The sequence below is a fragment of the Acomys russatus genome, chromosome 4 (assembly GCF_903995435.1).
Source record: "Acomys russatus chromosome 4, mAcoRus1.1, whole genome shotgun sequence".
Classification (NCBI taxonomy): Eukaryota; Metazoa; Chordata; class Mammalia; order Rodentia; family Muridae; genus Acomys; species Acomys russatus.
The window spans coordinates 26,026,040-26,045,616 of NC_067140.1; the positions used below are offsets into that span (position 1 = coordinate 26,026,040).

General features: G+C 55.7%; 1 protein-coding gene across 1 annotated transcript in view; it reads left to right on the forward strand.

The window, feature by feature from the left end:
- Cdh4 (cadherin 4) overlaps nucleotides 1–19,577 on the forward strand; it is a 461,202-nt gene that overhangs the window by 348,078 nt on the left and 93,547 nt on the right. The window contains exon 4 of the mRNA XM_051143937.1: nucleotides 15,955–16,125. Within this exon, the coding sequence (XP_050999894.1) occupies nucleotides 15,955–16,125 (171 nt within the window). The remainder of the gene's footprint in view (nucleotides 1–15,954; nucleotides 16,126–19,577) is intronic.

Sequence of the window (19,577 nt, forward strand, 5' to 3'; positions counted from 1 at the left end):
CAGCAAACCGCACGCATAGCCCCAGCCACAGCATAGCCACAGCCTCACCACAGCCACAGCCACAAGTCTCAGGCCACCCCAGCCAAAGCTCAGCCCCAGCCCAGGCCTAGGCCCAGCTCAGCCCTAGGCCCATCCCTACCCCAGCCCTCAGCCTCAGCCCAAGCCCCAACGCCCAGCCCCACCCCCAGCCAGAGGCTCGGCCCCAGGCCAGGTCAAGCCCATCTTCAGGCCAGGCCCAGCCTAGCCCCATCCGTCAGCCTCAGTCCCCGCCCAGCCTCAGCCAAGCACCCAGCCCAACCCCACAGCCCCAGCCCAGGCCCGGCCCAGCCCCACCCCATGTACCAGCCCCAGCCCCAGCCCCAGCCTCAGCCCAGCCCAGCCCCAGCCACCAGCCCCATCCCCAGCCTCAGGCCAGCACCCAGCCCACCCATCCCCACCCCAGCTCAGCCCAGCCCCAGCCCTAGCCCCAGCCCCAGCCCCCCGGCCCGTCCCAATCCCCGTCCCCACCCAGCCCCGCCGCCAGCCCACCTCAGGCCCAGCCAGCCCAGCCCAGCCCCAGCCCCAGCCCCAGCCCCAGCTCCCATCCCCAGCCCCTTCCAAATCCTTCCCCAGCCCCAAAGCCCCATCCACAGCCACATGTCCCAGCTACATCTCAGTCCTATCCTCAGACCCGCCCCAGGCCGCTCCCCAGCCTCAGCCTCATGCCCAGCAACATCCCCAGGCCTCAGCCTCATGCCAATCTCAGGCCTAGCCTCATGCCCACCCCAGGCCAGCCCCAGTCCCATCCCCATCTCACCACCAGCCCGCCACAGCCAGCTACATGCTCAGTCCCTACCTAATACCCAGCCCCAGGCCCAGCCCCATCCTCAGCATCAGCCCCATCCACAGACCCATCCCATCCCTCGAGGTCCCATCCGCATGGCCCCGCCACAGGCCCATGCCCAGCTCAGGCTAGCTCATACCGCAGCGCAAAGGCCCCCCACCCCCACCCCCAGCCCCACCTCAGGTCCAGGCACGCCTCAGTCCCAGCCCCAGGTCAAGCCCCAGCCTCAGCCCCCCCACCCTAGCCTCAGTCCCAGGCCCAGCCCCACCCCGCCCCAGTCTAACCCAGCCTCAGGCCCAGCTCCAGCCCCAGGCCCAGCCCCAGGTCCAGCCACAGCCACAGCCACAGCCACAGCCACAGGTCCAGCCACAGGCTCAGGCCTAGCCTCAGACCCAGCCACAGGCCCAGCCCCAGCCTCAGCCTCAGGCCCAGCCACAGCCCCACACCACCTCAGCATCCAGCCTCACTCAAGCTCACACTCGCCTCAGGCCCAGCCCACGCTTAGCCACCCAGACCAGCATGCCCACCGCAACCCAGCCCGGCCAGCACACCTACGCCCGTCAGCAGCCCAGCCCCAGCCCCAGCCCTCAGCCTCAGCCGCCAAGCACTCACAGCAGGCCCCAGCCCAAGCCCCAGCCCAGCCCAGGTCCAGCTCGCTAGTCCTAGCCAGCCAGGCCCCCACCAGTCCCCAGCTCCAGCCTCTAGCGCTCAGAGCTAGGCCCACGCCATCCGGCCAGAGCCTCGCTAGCTCAGGCCCGCCCAGGCACCAGCCAGCCCCAGCTCAGCACCCAGACACAGGCCAGCTAGGACAGTCCACCTCAGTCCCAACCCCAGGCCTCAGCCCAGCCAGGCCCCAGCCCGCACAGCCCCAGCCACATGGCCCAGTGCCCGCACGCCCCAGCCTCAGGCTACTCAGCCAGCCACGCCAGCGCTCCAAGCCCCCGCCCGCCTCAGGTCCGCCCCTAGTCCAGCCCAGGTCAGCCCAGCCTCAGGCCAGCCCAGACCCTAGGCTCAGCCAGGCCCAGCCCCGCCCCAGCGCCCAGTCGGCTAGCCAGTACCCAGCCCCAGCCTCAGGCCCAGGCCGCACAGGCCAGCCTCAGCCCGCCGCAGCCCCAGCACCAGCCCCCCACCTCAGGCCAGCCACGCCCGCCCAGTTCCCAGCCCAGCCTAGTTGCAGCCCAGCGCCACCCCAGCCCCAGCTCAGGCCCAGCCAGAGCTGCCCCAGCACCCCAGACCCCCCCACCCACCCCACCCAACCCACAACCCCAGACCCAGACCCAGCCACAGCCCAGCCAGCACCATCCCCAACCCCCCAGCCCCAGCCCCCAGCCCCCAACCCAGCCCCCCGAACGCCAGCCCAACGTGCCACAACCCCACCACAACCCCAGCCCCAGCCCCAGCCCCACACCCCAGCCCCAGCCCCCAGGCCCCCAACCCCCAGCCCCCAGCCACCACCCACCATTCCCCACACCGAGCCCCAGCCCCAGCCCCACCCCACCCCCAACCACCCCAATCCCCAACCCAGCCCCAGCCCAGCCCCCGGAACCACCAATCCCTAACCCCATCCCCAGCCCCCAACCCCGGCCCAGCCCAGCCCCAGCCCCAGCCCCAGCCCCAACCACAGCCCTAACCCCAGCCCCAGCCCCACCAACCCATCCCAACCACAGCCTCAGCCCCCAGCCCCAGCCCAAGCCCCAACCACAGCCCTAACCCCACCCAACCGCCCCACAGCCCGCCCCAGCCCCAGCCCGCCCCAACCACAAAAACCCAACCACCCCAACCACCCAGGACCAAAGCCACACCGCAGCCCCACAACATCCCTAACCCCAGCCCCACCCAACCACACCAACCCAGCCCCCAACCCACCCCAAGCCCACCCCCAGCCCCACCCCCAACCACACCCATCACCCCAGACCCCAGCCCCAACCAAACAACCCTAAGCCCCAAGCCCCGAGCCCCCAACCAGCCCAACCCAGCCCAGCGCCCAGCCCCACCCACCCCAAACAACACCAACCCCAGCCCCGCCCCAAACACCCCAACCCGCACCAGCCCTAGACCCCCAGATCCCCGCCCCAACCACAGCCCTAACCCCTCAGCCCCCAGCCCGCAGACCCCAGCCCCAGCCCAGCCCCAACCCACCCTACCAAAGACCCCACCGCAGCCCCACCCACCGACCCAACCCAGCCCCAGCCCCCATCCCCACCGCCACCCCAACCCACCACAGAGCCCCAGCCCATCCCCCCAACCAAAGCCTAACCACCCCAGCCCCACCCCAGCCCAGCCCAAACACATCCCCTAACCCAGCCCCCAGCCCCACTCCACCCAACACAACAGCCCCAGCCCCCACCCCCACCCCAACCCACGCCCCAGCCCACCGCAACCACCCCTAAAGCCCCAGCCCCCAGCCCCAACCCGCCCCAACCACAGCCGCAGCCGCACCACAGCCCAGCCCCCCAACCCAGCCCTAACCCCATGCCCACCCCATCCACCACCCCAACCACAGTCCCCAGCCCCAATCCCAAGCCCACAGCCCTAACCACAGGCCTCACCCAGCCCAGCCCAACCCCAGCCCTAACCCCAGCCCCAGCCCCAACCACAACCCTAACCCTAACCCCAGCCCGAACCCCAACCCCATCCCCAACCCAGCCCCCCACCCCCTAACCCCAGCCCCCATCCCAGCCCTAACCCCAACCCCCCGCCCCAGCCCCAGCCCAGCCCAACCACAGCCCTAACCCCAGCCCCAGCCCCAGCCCCAGCCCCAACCACAGCCCAGCCCCAGCCCCAACCACAGCCCTAACCCCAGCCCCAACCACAGCCCTAACCCCAGCCCCAACCCCAGCCCTAACCCCAGCCCCAGCCCCAACCACAGCCCTAAAACCCCAGCCCTAACCCCACCCAGCCCCCATCATCCCCAGCCCAGCCCCGCCCCGGCCGCCCTAACCCCCCCCCAGCCCCAACCCAGCCCCAGCCTCAACTCCAGCCCCAAGCCCAACCCCAGCCCCAACCCCAGCCCCAGGCCCAGCCCTAACCCCAACCCAAACCCCAACCCCAGCCCCAGCCCCAGCCCCAGCCCCAACCCCAGCCCCAGCCTCAACTCCAGCCCCAAGCCCAACCCCAGCCCCAACCCCAGCCCCAGGCCCAGCACTACCCCAACCCCCCAGCCCCAGCCCCAGCCCCAGCCCCAACCCCAGCCCCAAGCCTCAACCCCAGCCCCAAGCCCAACCCAGCCCAACCCCAGCCCCAGGCCCAGCCCTAACCCCAACCCCAACCCCAACCCCAGCCCCAGCCCCAGCCCCAGGCCCAGCCCCAACCCCAGCCCCAGTCCCTACCCCAGCCCCAGCCCCAACCCCAGCCCCAACCCCAACCCAGCCCCACCCCAGCCCCAGCCTCAACCCCAGCCCCAGCCTCAACCCCAGCCCCAGCCCTCAGCCCCAGCCCAACCATCCCCAGGCCAAGGCCCAGTGCCTAGCCCAACCCCGCCCAGCCAGCCCAGCGCACTGATTTGGACTCTGCCCTCCCTCTGGAAGAGAATAAACCTCTGTTGGTTTAAGATCCACCCCTGACTCCATAGTCTTTTGTTCTGCAGCCTGTAGACAATATTGCAAGGGGCATGGTGGTCAGTTACCTCTATGCCCTGGTGCATGACCCCACCCCCTGGGCCCATCCATCCTCCTGCCCCTTGGGTCCAGCACCCTCTTTCTTCTTGGCCCATTACCCTCCCATTTTGAAGGTCAGTGGTACCATCATGCTTCGTCACCCACTTCTTGTCCCTTTTGCCACCCCACCCCCGTTGTCATGGTTGGTTGCCCCATCCTGCCAGTTGGTAGCCTAATTCTAGTTTCTGCCTCTGAGGCTCCCATGTTGCCTGAGAGAAAATGGAAAGGTGAGATCTTAATAACTAACATCAACCATTCCTAGAAGCCATTTCCACGGAGACCTTGTTGACCTTGTAGCTGAACTGTGTCACAAGAAAGGACAGTAGTCCGTGTAGGCTCCACCCCCTGGTGAGTTCTGGAAGCCTGGTATCCTGAAACCTAAGCAAGACACTGAAAGGTTCAGAGACTTTTGTTGAAAGCTCTTGGGGCCCTACAACGTAAAGGCTGCAGTGGCCCGGGGCTTTGTGCATGAAGAGGAGGCATGGCCGGCCAGAAGAAGCCCCTGGCAGTGTTAGGCGGTTTGTAGGCCATGAAGTTTGTATCTCAGAAAATAGTTATGGATAAATTCTCAGGGAGACTGAAAACACCAGCTCCATAAACAGTAAGCTGCAGGAGTGTAGACAAGCTGTGTCCCACTGAGAGCAGAGCTCTCCATGGTTCCATGATGTCAGACTACATTCGACTCCAGTACTCCGCAGGTCTGGGCTGAATGCCCTGAGGCTGGGACACACGTGGTGACTGGTCCATGTGTCTCTCATGACTACTGGCCAGTGTTGCTAGGAAGCTGTATGGGAGAGGAACATAGGTAAAACCCCAGCCCAAGAGCACCAGGCCCCACTTGGCGAGAGTAGGCATCCATCAATGTCATAGCCTCATGTGGTCCATGAAATTGGGTCATTATGTTGTGAAGGACAGGGTGATGGACTTAAATGAGTGTCCTTAGCTCCTCCCTGTCAGTGCTCTGTGACAGCCCTCCAGTCCCAACACCGACTGCCTTGCTGGTGTGTCTGCCACTATCTCCCTGTCAGCGTGGGTCACAAACTTCTGAAGTTCAAACTTGGATGACATTCCCAGACTTGAACAGTGCCATGGCCCTTTGCTTTGTAGATACACTGATGACAGGAGGCATGAAGGCTTGTCTAGGCACCATGGCCATTGGCTACAGGTAGCCCCATGGCCAGAGCCATGTGGCCAGGCTCACAGATGTGGTACGGTCTTCTGCCACTTGTCATCAGTCTCTGACATTGCCATAGGCCTCGGGGTAAGGGCATTGTGTCAAAAGTCTGCCCAGATCTAGCCATTCTGCTCCTTGCCCAGGCCCCAACAACTCAGGTCTCTCTACACAGGGTGGATGGCGACACTCATGCAGTCACTCTGGAGACAGCATGAGGCACAGTGGTGGTCCTTGAATCTGAGCTGCGGTCCCTGCCAGGCAGAGTGACCTGAGCATCCTGCCCAATGACAGGAGTGACAGGCCCACACTGGAGGATGCCAACAGACAAGGTGCAAGCCCACACAGTGGCCACCATCTCTCACACTATTGCTCACCTACAGTTTTTAATTAGGGCTTTTAATCTTCATAGAGGTGTGTCCATGTGCCTATACGTGACTTCAGAGAGCCGAGAAGAGCCTCCTAGGGAGGCCTCAGCCTCTGGAGTAACAAAGGCTTCAGGCCTGTGCCTTCAGGACAGCACCTCTCTGGTGTGTAGAGTGAAAATAATGCCAGGGTGTCTCTGACCAAACATGCACATTTCTCTCCAAGGTGTCCATCTGGGAGTTGACACCAAAGGAAAATGCCATGTGTCCCTGGAAGAGTCTATGGTAGTGATAAGAAAGTGGTCATGGCAAAAAGGATTCCCAACAAAGACAGGCCATCTGTGACCCTAAAGCCCATAGGTGTGGGTGAAGAACCATGCAGCACCAGGCAGTGGACACGACAGCTGGGCTGTGTGTGGCACCAGACAGTGGACATGACACCTGGACTGTGTGTGGCACCAGGCAGTGGACATGACACCTGGACTGTGTGTGGCACCAGGCAGTGGACATGACAGCCGGGCTGTGTGTGGCACTAGGCAGTGGACATGACACCTGGGCTGTGTGTGGCACCAGGCAGTGGACATGACAGCCGGGCTGTGTGTGGCACCAGGCAGTGGACATGACACCTGGGCTGTGTGTGGCACCAGGCAGTGGACATGACAGCCGGGCTGTGTGTGGCACCAGGCAGTGGACATGACACCTGGGCTGTGTGTGGCACCAGGCAGTGGACATGACAGCTGGGCTGTGTGTGGCACTAGGCAGTGGACATGACAGCTGGGCTGTGTGTGGCACCAGGCAGTGGACATGACAGCCGGGCTGTGTGTGGCACCAGGCAGTGGACATGACAGCCGGGCTGTGTGTGGCACCAGGCAGTGGACATAACAGCAGGCTGTGTGTGGCACCAGACAGTGGACATAACACCTGGGCTGTGTGTGGCACCAGGCAGTGGACATGACAGCCTGGGCTGTGTGTGGCACCAGGCAGTGGACATGACAGCCGGGCTGTGTGGTGCCTCTGAGGAAAGGCTGCCCATGGGCTCCTCCTACACTCTACTCACGACCTGCTGGAGCCATGGAGGGAAGGAACGGGGCAGATAGTTTCTGGCCCTGTGAACAAGTCCAGGAAGGAATGATGCATGATCCCTGAGTTTCCTATGGATCTAGGTGTCTTCTTACTGTGATGGGAGTTTGTAGAGGGTTTATTTATTTCTTCTGAAAATCAAGGGATATTTTGTATCTTACTGCACATAATTTTCTTAACTCTCTGGAGCATTTTGTTCTCATCCAGGGCATTTGGTGATGTCGGAAACCACTCTGGATGTTGTGGGCGGGAGGTGCGTCTGGTAAAAGTCAAGGATGCTACCAGCAGTCTGTAGTGCCAGGGATGGTGAGACTTAACGGCTCACACTGTCTGCAGTGCCCAGGGTGGTGGGACTCACAGCCACACTGTCTGCAGTGCCCAGGGTGGTGGGACTCACAGCCACACTGTCTGCAGTGCCCAGGGCGGTGGGACTCACAGCCACACTGTCTGCAGTGCCCAGGGCGGTGGGACTCACAGCCACACTGTCTGCAGTGCCCAGGGCGGTGGGACTCAGAGCCACACTGTCTGCAGTGCCCAGGGCGGTGGGACTCACAGCCACACTGTCTGCAGTGCCCAGGGCGGTGGGACTCACAGCCACACTGTCTGCAGTGCCCAGGGCGGTGGGACTCACAGCCACACTGTCTGCAGTGCCCAGGGCGGTGGGACTCACAGCCACACTGCTACTCTGTGCATAGGCATCAGAGAGTAGGGCCGGTCCCTAACAGAACAGTAACTTCTACCCTGTGCGTCAGCTGTCACCTTCAATAGAAGGAGCAGTGAAGGACTGAGGTGTGTTTTGGCGACTCAGTCTGAGCTCCAGTCTGAGACCTCCAGGCCTCAGGCAGCATCAGACTCCACCATTCTACATTACGCTCGTAAGTAAACCAAAAGTTGCTTCAGTTGGTGCCCTGCACACAGTAGGTAGTTTACACAGAAGGTTCAAGCCCAAACTGGCCTTCCAGATAGAGGCGATGACAAAACAAACATCCCACCCTGTTCAGGAAGCCTTCCCGTGTGCATCTCAGTGGAATTTCAGCACCTCCCCAGTGGGCAAAGATCAGAACTAAGTAGCATCAAGCATCTGGGGCAAGGGCTGTATTCATCACCCACCTGGGGCCTTTTCAGGGCGAACTCATGCAAAGATGTGTGTGTGATAGCCCCATGCTCTGTTTGTGAGTGTAGCTATCTGCCTGTTGTTTTTATGTGTGTGCGTGTTTGTTAAATGCCAGTTTATTCTGCCTTAGCTGTTCCTTGGCTACTATGGAAACCCTAGCTAAATATTTTAAATGTGTATGCTTTCAGACAAGCCAAGTGGGCCCTTTCCAGAGTTACCTTAAAAGGAAGTGACAAAGGAATGAGCTGTGTAGAGTCCAATGTTCCTGTAGAAGGAAGAGAGGGAAGGCGGGGCTGACGGAGGGAAGGGGGAAAGGGCAGTGAGGAGGGGCCTAAATATCTAATCACCCTCAGTTAAAAACAATGCCAGGGCTCGACAGTGGCGGGGGACCCACATCACTTTCGTTATTGAAATGTGTTGAATCTAGAACTCTGGGGAAGCCACAAATACCAGAAGACGCAAGACAGAGAAGTGAAAGGCAGCTATCAATAGATTTATTTGGGACCATATCTTATCTCTTCCTATTGCAGTGTGGACTGAGATCACTCCTGATGCCCAGTTAGCAACCTCAGAATGCTAGGAGTTAAGACAAATTAGGTGTGTGACCGGGGTTGGCTCTACTTTTACCTGTGTGTTGGACAGACCCACCCAGGCCATTGGGCTACAACCCAGTGACACTGTGGGTAGCCAGCGGCGTACAGAGCTGCAGGCATTGAGAACGAGAGCACCGTGACAGCAAAGGCTGCTGGGTAAGGGAAAGGAGATGCAAGTAGAGCAGTTGTTGACTGCTGGATGCTGGGAGAGACCAGGGAAGAAAAGGCTTTGAAGATCCCAGAACCTTCCCTTCTGGGGTCACCATCTGACTGGGGCCGCAGCTCGAGTTCTTCTCCTCCCACACACAGCCGGATGTGTGTAAAAGCCCACGCCACTATAGTGAGCAAATGGCCATCCAGTGAAGGTCTGTGCCTGGCGGTGGGACTCAGGGGAAAAGCCCATGCCCTCCTGGCCAGCAGGAAGGCTATAGGAAGTCCACATGGGGCCATGCAGTTCCTGTGGTACCCCCTCTGCCACTGTGCAGCTGTGGGGCAGACACAATTTCCAGGTTAAATGGATAGACCTTTTTTAATTATTACTATAATTTTGCCGTGTGTGTGTGTGTGTGTGTGTGTGTGTGTGTGTGTGTGTGTTGGTGCATGCATGCCACTGTGTGCATACGGATGTCACAGGGAACTTTATGGAAGGAGTTTTCGCCTTCCATCTAAGCCTGGGTCCTAAGGCTTGGTCTCAGCCCTCTAGGGTTATGCAGCAAGATCGTTACCCACTGAGCCATCTTGCCCCTTAGACACCCTTTCCGTGGCTATGATTGTGAGCCTCCAATGTCTTTTCACAGAAAGAAAGTCTCTGATCTCAAGTCTGTCCCATCAATCGACATTTCCCTGCTCACCGCAGCTCTGTGCACACACCTCCTCCACCTTTGCCATCTCTATTTTATTTTAATTTATTGCTCTTGTAATGTGGATCAAAGCCAGGGTCCTCTGTGTGCTAGGAAAGCACACTACCGCGGGGTGACATCCTGAGTCCTCTTTTCACTTTTTCTTCTGTGACAGCACTGCACTAACAGCTCAGGCAGCTGTTGAGCTTTCAGTCTTTCTTCATCTGCTTAGCAAGAGGCTGAGGCTGCGCGCCTGTGCCACAGATCTCCTCTGCCCTCATCATCGCAGGAGGGGAACCTTGGCTCAGGCAAACAAGCATAGGCGAGAGGGCAGATCCCCAGTTTGCCACTATCACTGATATTTAAATCTTCTTTTCTTCTTTTTTTAAAAGATTTATTTATTATTTATACAGTGTTTTCTTTGCATGTACACCTACACACCAGAAGAGGGCACCAGATCTCATTATAGATGGTTGTTAGCCACCATGTGGTTGCTGAGAATTGAACTCAGGACCTTTGGAAGAACAGACGGTGCTCTTAACCTCTAAGCCATCTCTCCAACCCAGATACTTCTTTTCTGATGGAATTTCCTGGTCAGAAGAACTAGAGAGAGAAGATGGGGTCATCTTTGGCCCACACACTCTCTTTACCCTGTGTCCGTGCAAGGACTGGACTATCTGTTTATGCAAAGAAGGACCCGGGGCTCCTTATGGAAACCACGGGTCAACCTTAGGGGTTTACAGGGCTGAGCTGCCAACCACAGACTTTCCCAAGGAATCACAACCTTGGGTAATGGAAGCTGATGGCTACATCTCCTGAGGTGAGGTTGGCAATGTGACACCTTCACTAAGACACTGTGTCCCAGGGCCCTGTTGCGGGTCCCTCAAGAGCTGATGTGCCAGCTTCTATAAGCTGCATTTATTGAATCGGGAAGACCCAGACTACGTCCTTTTCTCACAATTGGGAGGAATGTAAGGTGTTTCAGCATGCTCGCCCACACCCGGTGACTGGGGAGCCGGGAAAGCATCACAGTTGTGATGGGTCACCCCATCTCCAAGGTCAGGCCACCCAACTGCCCGGTGATGCAGAGCTGGAAGCTAGGAACCTGGAAGCGATCCTATTTCCTTGCTGCAGAGCGTGACTCTGTCTCTGGGCAGCAATGGGAAATGCTCTGTCCCTCTGGGGACTTTGTAAAAAACCTACATGTATATTCAGTGCCTGGCAACCGGTGCTGACCGCCCATCCTCCCATGACTGTGGGGGATGGGTAAGGATGTTCCATTCTCTAGGTCTTGTCAGTATCCCTGTGCCCCACAAGAGACTCACACCAGCTGCAGGGAACCTACCATGCCAAATCCAGAGGCCTGGAATGAAGCTCTGCCATCACACGGACATTTACAACATACCGATCAGCATCTATGTGTAAAGCAGTTTCCACCCACTGAAAATCAGCTCTCTCCCATTGCAAACCAAGATGATAAGGACAGACCCGTACACACCTGGGGCAGGTGTTTGGGAGTGTCTGGTCCCAGGCACGCTGTCACTCACACTACCCTTTGTGGTCTCGCCTGAGTGTTTTACATTTAAGCCTGTTGACTTGAAAGTCCAAGCTCCTGCCTGGTTCCTTGAAAAAAATGAGTAGACTGGGCAGCAGGGAACCAGCAGAAAACATCGCTCTCCGAATTACATTCTAACTCTGACTCTTTATTGTCTTTAAAATAAAATTTGATGAGCGGGGTATGGTGGCACGTACATTTGATCCCAGCCCAGGAGGCAGAAACAAGAAGACCGCTCTGAGTTCGAGGCCAGCCTGGTCTACCTAACAAGCTCCAGGCCAGCTAGCAATATAGTGAGACCTTGTCTGAAAGAAAGAAAAAGAAAAAGAAAGAAAGAAAGAAAAAGGTGCTTATTTTAAACCTGCCCTGGATCAGTGTTGAATTATTCATCCCTGACTTGTGACTGGAGCCTGCAGGGAGCTGACTCAGCTTCCTGCTAACAGGGGCCAGCCCTAGAGTCCTCACTGAGAAGCCACAGTGGATCACCCTCCATGGCCCTGCCCTGGGGACAACTCTCCTTCCAGGCTCAGTACACAGGCACACAGGCAGGAATGCACATGCATGCACACACACCACACGCACACAAGCAGGTACACACACCACACACACACACACACACACACACACACACACACACACACACTCACAGTATGCAGAATAAGGATGCACATTCTATCAGTGGATTCGGCCAGCTCATGAGGGCTCAGGATGCCACTTGCAGTTAAAAGGCAGAGGATACAGCTTAGTTGTTAAAGCACTTTCCTTGCAAGCATGAAGACTTGAGGTTAATCATCAGAAATCATATTTTAAAATAAGAAAAAAGACAAGTGTGGTGGGAAAGCACCTGTGATGCCAGCATTTTGGAGGCAAAAGCTGGGGGATCACAAGTTCAAGGCTAGCCTGGGCTACATAACATCCTAACTCAAGTGAAGAGGAAAAGTGGGGGAAGAAAGAGGGGGAATCAAACAGATTTAGGGCCATGAGTCCGGATGCAGAATAGCTGGTGCCTTGGAGGCACATGGTCCTAGGCTTTCCTGGCTCCTATATAACCCACTGCCTCAGTCAGCCCAAAGCACAAGCAGGCCCCAGAACTGGAGATCAAGGGAAAGGCAGAAGGTCTCAGGTGTGGTAAAGTTCCCACAGACTCACCTACGGCAGAGAGGTGGGGCAGAGCTAGTTGTACGGCTCTAGAGCACTGGTTCTCAGTTTCCCTAGTGCTACAAACTTTTAATACAGTCCCTCATGTTGTGGTGACCCCCAACCATAAATCTATTCCATTGCTACCTCATGGCTGTAACTTTGCTGCTGTTATGAACCGTAAAGGATATCTGATACATGACCCTGGTGCCTGGGATGCTGCAGGCCGGATTTCTCCTCTTCCATCACCTGTTCACCTTCCATGCAGCTGCCCTAAGGCCCAGCAGCAAGAGACACAGCAAGGCTTTCCTCTTGAAGCTGTGTGTTCAGTGCCCAGACAGCAGCCACAGCCGGTGTGAGTGAGGCTTCAGTTTGGCAGCAGCTGCCGTAAGAAAGCTGAGGCCAGCTGAGAGGGAACAGGAAAATGAGGAGGAATATTGTTAGACAGGAGGCCCAGCGACACTCGAGACACTAGATGCAGAAACCCGGCAAGAAGCAGCCCACAGAGGAGCCCGGGCATATGTCCACATGTATACACATCTGCCTCTGTGTGTACGCCAGTTGTACGCACACACGCAGAGTGTCACACAGATATGGACGTCCTCTGAGATGCTTAGCAACCTCGGTGAAGCTCACCGCCCCTTGCCCATCACCCAGTCGCCATCACTCAGAAACACAGAGGCGAGAGAGTCAGCCAGCATCCACGGTTATGAAGAACTGCTGGGGGAAGTGGAAGCATCGTCCACGTTCCCCATGCCATGTTCTGAAAGGACCCGGATGCTCATATGTCAGGGAGAACAAGCCTCTCCCGCCAGGTTGGCCGCTAATTGCGGTCGATGGTTTTTCTCCCAGAGCAGTGGGTGCTTCTTCCAGGAAGAAGCCTGCGCAGGTCTGGCATTGACTTCCACCAGATTTTGTTATTACATTTGTCTCACAGCTTTAAAACAGTAGCAAATATGTGCAATTTATTTAAACAACACTTGGGAAATTAACGCCGTGCAAGCTCTTTCTAAGCAAATGAAGATAAAAAGCCGGGTTTTTAAGCGGATGTATGAGAGGTGCTTGGCGTTTCCAGTCTGCAATTAGAGGCCTCCACAGTAGTGGCTACTATTGGAGAGGCACCTCTGAGTGGGGCAGCCTGGCTGGCTGTGCCTCACCACATGCTAGGAGCACTGGGGACAAGCTGGAGTCTCCGCCCAGAGGCTGGCCACCTCAGCAGATATGCTCTGAATGAGAACAGCCAGTCTACAGGGTCTGGTGGCCGCAGGGTTGAGATTTTAGCTATTCCAGGGGCAGAGACAGGAAGATCACTAATCTAAAGCCTACCTGTGCTGTAGAGTGAGTCTCTATCTTAAAATTTAAAAAGGGGGGGGGAGAGAAAAAGATGGGGGGGGGGGAGAGGAAGGAGGAGGAGGACAGAGATCAGGGTTAGATCCCTTGCTTAGCATGCACAAGGCCTAGGTTTGTGCCTAATGTTGGAAAAATCATCCCTTCCCCTCCAGAGCTAAGTACCTGGCACAGGTGAGCCTGGCATCTGGGCTCGCGTGAATATCACATGTGTCTGAAAACCAATGACGTCCTTCACCCAAGGGCTCAACACACAGAGATGCGCAGCCAGCGCTGAGCTGGCCAGGCCTGGGGCTGAGGAATGAGTGTTTCTACAAGGTCCTTAGTCCACAGCTGCAGGTGTGGGGCCAGCCTGGAACTCAAGCCCAGTCCCCTCCTGCTCCCAGCAGGTTTTTAAAAGACAGGCCAGGGGCAGGAAGACAAGCCTCAGAGGCCACGTCTTTCATGGGAACACGCACCACTGCCATCCCGCTGCCCAGCCCAGGAGAACACAGGCAAAGGGGATACCACTCACAGGATTCAGGGCCTCAGAAGTGAAAATCAGCACTTGGGAGGCTGAGACAGGGGTATTGCTGTAAGTTCAACTGAGTTCCAAGTCATCTGGGACTAGAAAATGTAAAGGTGTCTGTCCACAAGGCAAGTGCCCAGGCTGTCTGTCCACAGGGCCAGTGCCCAGGCTGTCTGTCTGTCCGTGGGGGGTGGGGGGAGGGCGTTCAATAATCCACAGAGGAGATGTTCAGGCGGTCATGACTTCACCCATGCCTAGAGCTCAGTAAAAGGGGATTCTACCATGCCAGTGAGTCAAGACAGAAAACACATCACGCGTTTCTTAACCCCGCTTAGTGTGTTACAGAGAACCTACAGCCGCGGCCGTCCCCCACCACTAGCAAATGTCTCAGTCTGCGCTGGGAACAGACTTGCTTTGGCTTCTCAGTTTGACAAGTGAAAGGCTATCTTACTCTCATTTGCATTTCTGATTCATGGAAGATGTAACAAGTTTATAGATAGTCAGCATCTATTGAGGTATTGCCACGGACCAGCTCAGTCGGGGATAGGTCCGTGGGACCAAGAGTTTTCAAAGTGTCGGTGCGTAGAGATAAGGTGGTTGACAAACAAAGACAAAACTCAAGATCCAGTTTGTATCTGAGTGTATTTGGCAGCTAAGCAGTCTAAATTTTTATACATACATTTGAAAAGCGGGGGTGGGTGTGGTTACAGTTTCCCACAGAGCGGATTCACAGAAGTCAGTGAGCAATCAGGCATACACAGTACAGGTACAGAATGCAAAGTTATTGTGTTGTCATATTTTGAATTACAACTTTAAATGAAACAATATAGGTTATGAAACACACAGCAAAGACGTCATCACTTTTATGTTGCTGGCTTGATACCAACACGCATGTGCTCCCTTTGTCCAGGGTCAGTGTTCTCTCCCTAACGAAACATGTGCCCAGCACCTGTGTGCCAAGACAGTTTTTTCCTCTAGTTCTCTTTTTAAATATCTGAGTGCCATTATCTGGAGTTGTTTTGTTTTGTTTTGTTTGATACACCTTATTTCTTTGTAAGCCATAATATAACTTACCAACTAATGATTATTTCCTAGTCATGTTTTTTTTTTTAATAAGTGGAAGTGAAGTAGAAATACTCTGACCCTGGACAGTCCCTCCCTGGCTGCAGTCCCAAGTTAGGGTTGTCTCATAGCAACATTCATGCTTGAAAAGTCCTGATTTGCGAGTAAAGCAGAGTTAAGAAAAGAATAGATTCCAGCACAACGAGAGAAGAGAACTGCAATTTAATTTTCCCTGGCAGAAACAGCCCCAGTCCAGGAGACTCTCCCTTGTGGTGGGGGTGGGGGGTGGGGGGCAGTCATAGCCTCAGGCCTGTGTAGTACTTGTTACACAGACTCCACTGGAAGGCTTGGGACAAGATATGAATTATCTGCGCATGTTCTTTTCTTGTTCTGAAAGAAATTATTAGTTTGCAAAAGCTCTTTACATAGGGGCTAGTGATCTTTTCTAAGTTCTCTTTTGAATCTTGTTGTTTAACACAAAGCCATGAGTAAAATTAAATTTAAAAAAAAAAACCTTGTCCATAGCCCATTAAGGAGCTTCATGGGCTTCCTTCTGTGGTGTCTCCTTCTTCTATCAAATTTTACATCATAAGACAAGACCCTCGCCCCTTCCCCAGTGTCCCCTACTTTTCCATACCTGTAGGGGTGAACACAGATCCTCCTAACAGCTACCTAACCTGGTTTCTCTGACTCTTCACCCTCAGAAAGGGGAGGCAGTGGCCCTGGACACCTCTCAGCCCCCGAAAGACACACTGCTGCCGTGGCCCCAACATCAGACCTCCAGCGGGCTGAGGAGGCAGAAACGTGACTGGGTCATCCCACCCATCAACGTGCCCGAGAACTCGCGTGGGCCCTTCCCACAGCAGCTCGTCAGGGTAAGTGGGCCTCAGCTGCTCTTACAGCTCATCTGGAGACATCTCTTGCGTAAACTCCGGAGCCAGGGCAGGTTCAGGGTGTGGGAGGTGCTATGGGAGGATGCTCTTCCTCCAGGCCAATAGGCCTGCTCTGGTCACAGCGACTCCTTTGGGGATTATCTATGGAAGCCTGTGTGGTTCAGGCTGTGCCCTTCAGCCTCTGGCATCTGTCTGTGATCTGACTGTGGTTTTCCCTGTGGAGCACTTGCACATCTGTGACAACGGTCACCATGATGCTATGCAGGGACACGATCATGGAAAAGCCCCATGAAATTGAGGTTCCCACGGATGGCCAGAGTATGCCGGCGGTGTGTGTTTTCGGGCCTGTTTTGTACTGTGCTCCTTTCAAAGTAAACCAGGGTTTGTGTTTAGTACGCAGACATCATCAGAGTCCTTTATGTCACTACCATCGGCCCCGATGGGTTTTCCAGTCTGTCCAAGAGTGACAGCAGGGTCACAGCATAAACTCTGGCATCGGTTCATGCAGCACACTCCCAGAGAGGCTTGGTGGTCATGTCCCTGCCTCGGTGCTTGCTCTCACCACAGGAGCATGAGGCTTTCCTGAGTGTATTACATGCCCTGGTACTGTCCAGCTGGGCTGGGAATTGCCCTATGAGTCCAAGTAAAGGCCTGGAGGGAGCTATGGAGGAGGGAGACCCTACCGTGGGTGGGGGCCTTAGCTCTTGGCTGTTGGCCGACCTGCTGTCCACAATGGCTGGTAAGAAAATGCTGATGTCAGCCCTGTGGTCCTCACGCTGGATATGGCCTCAGTCCTCCCCGGCTGGTGGCTGCGGCTGGTGATGACTTGTGTTGTCATTCGCTGAAGTGTTTTCTCCAAGTCTTTCATTCTTAATATAAATCAATTTGTTCTGAAAGGAATTTCATCCAGCCATGCCTGCTACACTGTATTGTGTGTCACGTGGAGGGTGGCTATGAATGTGGTGGCTGCCGACTCAGAGAAAACAACCCAGAACATCCCTGGAGCCTCGGTATGAGCCTAGGAAAGGCCACAGGACCATCAGAGTGTCATAGAGATGCACCAGGGCACCGTAGACCCCTCTTTAGCATCACCAGGTGGGGAGGAGAAAGGGGGAGGGGCTGTTCCACGACCCTGGCTCGCTCTTCTAAGACAGGCCAGTCTCCAAATGTCAAAGGCTCTCTGGGAGACAGGTGCGAACTGAGTGGGCCCCAGGCAGCATATGAACGGGGGTGTGGCCGTGTGCCCATCAAACCCAATTGTTGAAAGTAACTAGCAAGCCGATTGACAGCTCCTCAATTGAAAACTACCAATCAAATTCATCCCCAGCCTCCAGGAGGGTCATCTCCAAGTCATTCTCAGGAGAAGTGAGTGAGTGAGTGAGTGAGTGAGTGAGTGAGTGAGTGATCGAGTGACAGGGGTGTGCTGAGGGCTCTGGTCTGCTCACATCCAAAAGCTATGCTCAGGAACAGGGATTGGGGAAAGACTCAGGAGCTCTGCAGTATCCCCAAATCCTTGCTTTGTCATACACCCCCATCTATAGAGAGACAGGGGAAACATAACAAGACTATAATAGGCCTTTGTGGGCAGAGCCAGGCCCCAGAAAGTGCTACCTGTATGCCACAGGGCCCCTGGGTGGAGTGGGGTCACTGATGCTGCCTGCCTGCTATCCTCTGCTAGGCCTGGAGGAAAAGGTCCTTGGAATGCTTGAGACCTGCATGGATGTGTCTGTGGTCAGGGATGGCCAGGCAGGGTTGGAGCTGAGGGAATGGCCACTTCTCCCAGCCACCACAGGCCTGGATCCACTGTCATTAAGTCTCTCAACCTATGAGGAGAATAAAGGAACCGTGTTGTGACTGTATACACAGCAACCCACCTCCTAAAAATGTGTACATAGGGAGGGAAGAATGGACACAAGGGATGAGATAACCATTGAGATGTAACAAGAATAAATTAATAATAAAAAAAATTTTTTAAAAGGTAAAAAAAATGTGTACATATGTAGCAGCCCACCCCATACATACATGCACACATGCAGACATGAACATAGAGCAACCTGCTTCATATATACACACATGCAGAAACCTAATTTTTACATGCACTCTCTCTCACTTCCTATGTACATAGACGTAAACACATACCCACTTTATACATACATGAATAACCCACACACACACCAGCCCATTTCAAACATATATATACACATGCAATGCACAAGCTCATTTTGTTCACAGGTGTGCGCACCAGCTGCACACACACACACACACACACACACACACACGCATTACACCATTCACACAACCACACACACATCGTGCTCTCGTTTTCTGTTCCTGGCTGTTGGAGTGCAGTGACTCTGGGTCTACTCTGTGGTACTTCATCGGCAGGAAGCCTGTGAGCTTCCTGTCGGTGTTCCAGGGCAGTGCTCCAAGAGCTCACATCAGAGCCTGAATGCAGCTTGATGGACGAGCAGCAGCGCTGGCACACTCAGAGGCTCAGCTGGGATTAGCTGCAGTTCCGTGCTCATTAAGGCATTTCATTCTGATAAAATATGTTAAATGAAAACGTGGGTGGAAGAAGAGGCAGAATGTTCTTCCCAAACTTTGGTTAATTGCAGGCTCTTTCCTTGGAAGGGACAGTGTGCATCTTCAGAAGTGTTTGCTCTCTACCACACAGGGGACAGATGACTTGTGTGGACAGGGAAGCCTGGCAAGGACAGTGGCTCCCATCAGCTAAGAGGCTGAGCCATGCAGGTGCAGAGTAAGGGCTGAGGGGCACGGGTCCACGAGAGCTGAGGCACAGCAGTCTATGGTAAAGCAAGGGCTGAGCCACATAGGTCCACAAGAATTGAGACACAGCAGTCTGTGGTAAAGCAAGGGCTGAGCCACACAGGTCCACAAGAGCTGAGACACAGGAGCCCATGGTAAAGCAAGGGCTGAGCCACACAGGCCCATAAGAGCTGAGACACAGCAGCCCATGGTAAAGCAAGGGCTGAGCCTCACAGGTCCACGAGAGCTGAGACACAGCAGTCTGTGGTAAAGCAAGGGCTGAGCCACACAACCACAGCAAAACATGTGGGGCCTCGGTGGAGCGTGACTCTCAGCAACTGGGCTGCTGAGCTGTGCATAGCAATTATGCAACGATCTCACAGGTCCACTGTGGGGGGCTAGCCCACAGTCTCAATTCAGTGTGCATGAAGGGTGGCAGCAGCCTCTGGGAGACATAACCCGTAAGTCCCAGCCATATTTTCTTCTCAGATGGAGGGTGTGTGATTAAGAGCCAAGTGCATGCAGAAGCCTGTGTAGACGGCATGGTTGAGAGCTACTGGCCTCTTTAGGAGATGGAGGGCAGGGAACTATTCATGAGGTGGCATTTGAAGGGCACAATGTCACAGGTGACACTAGCATCTTCCATACCACACTGGGCTATCGGTAAA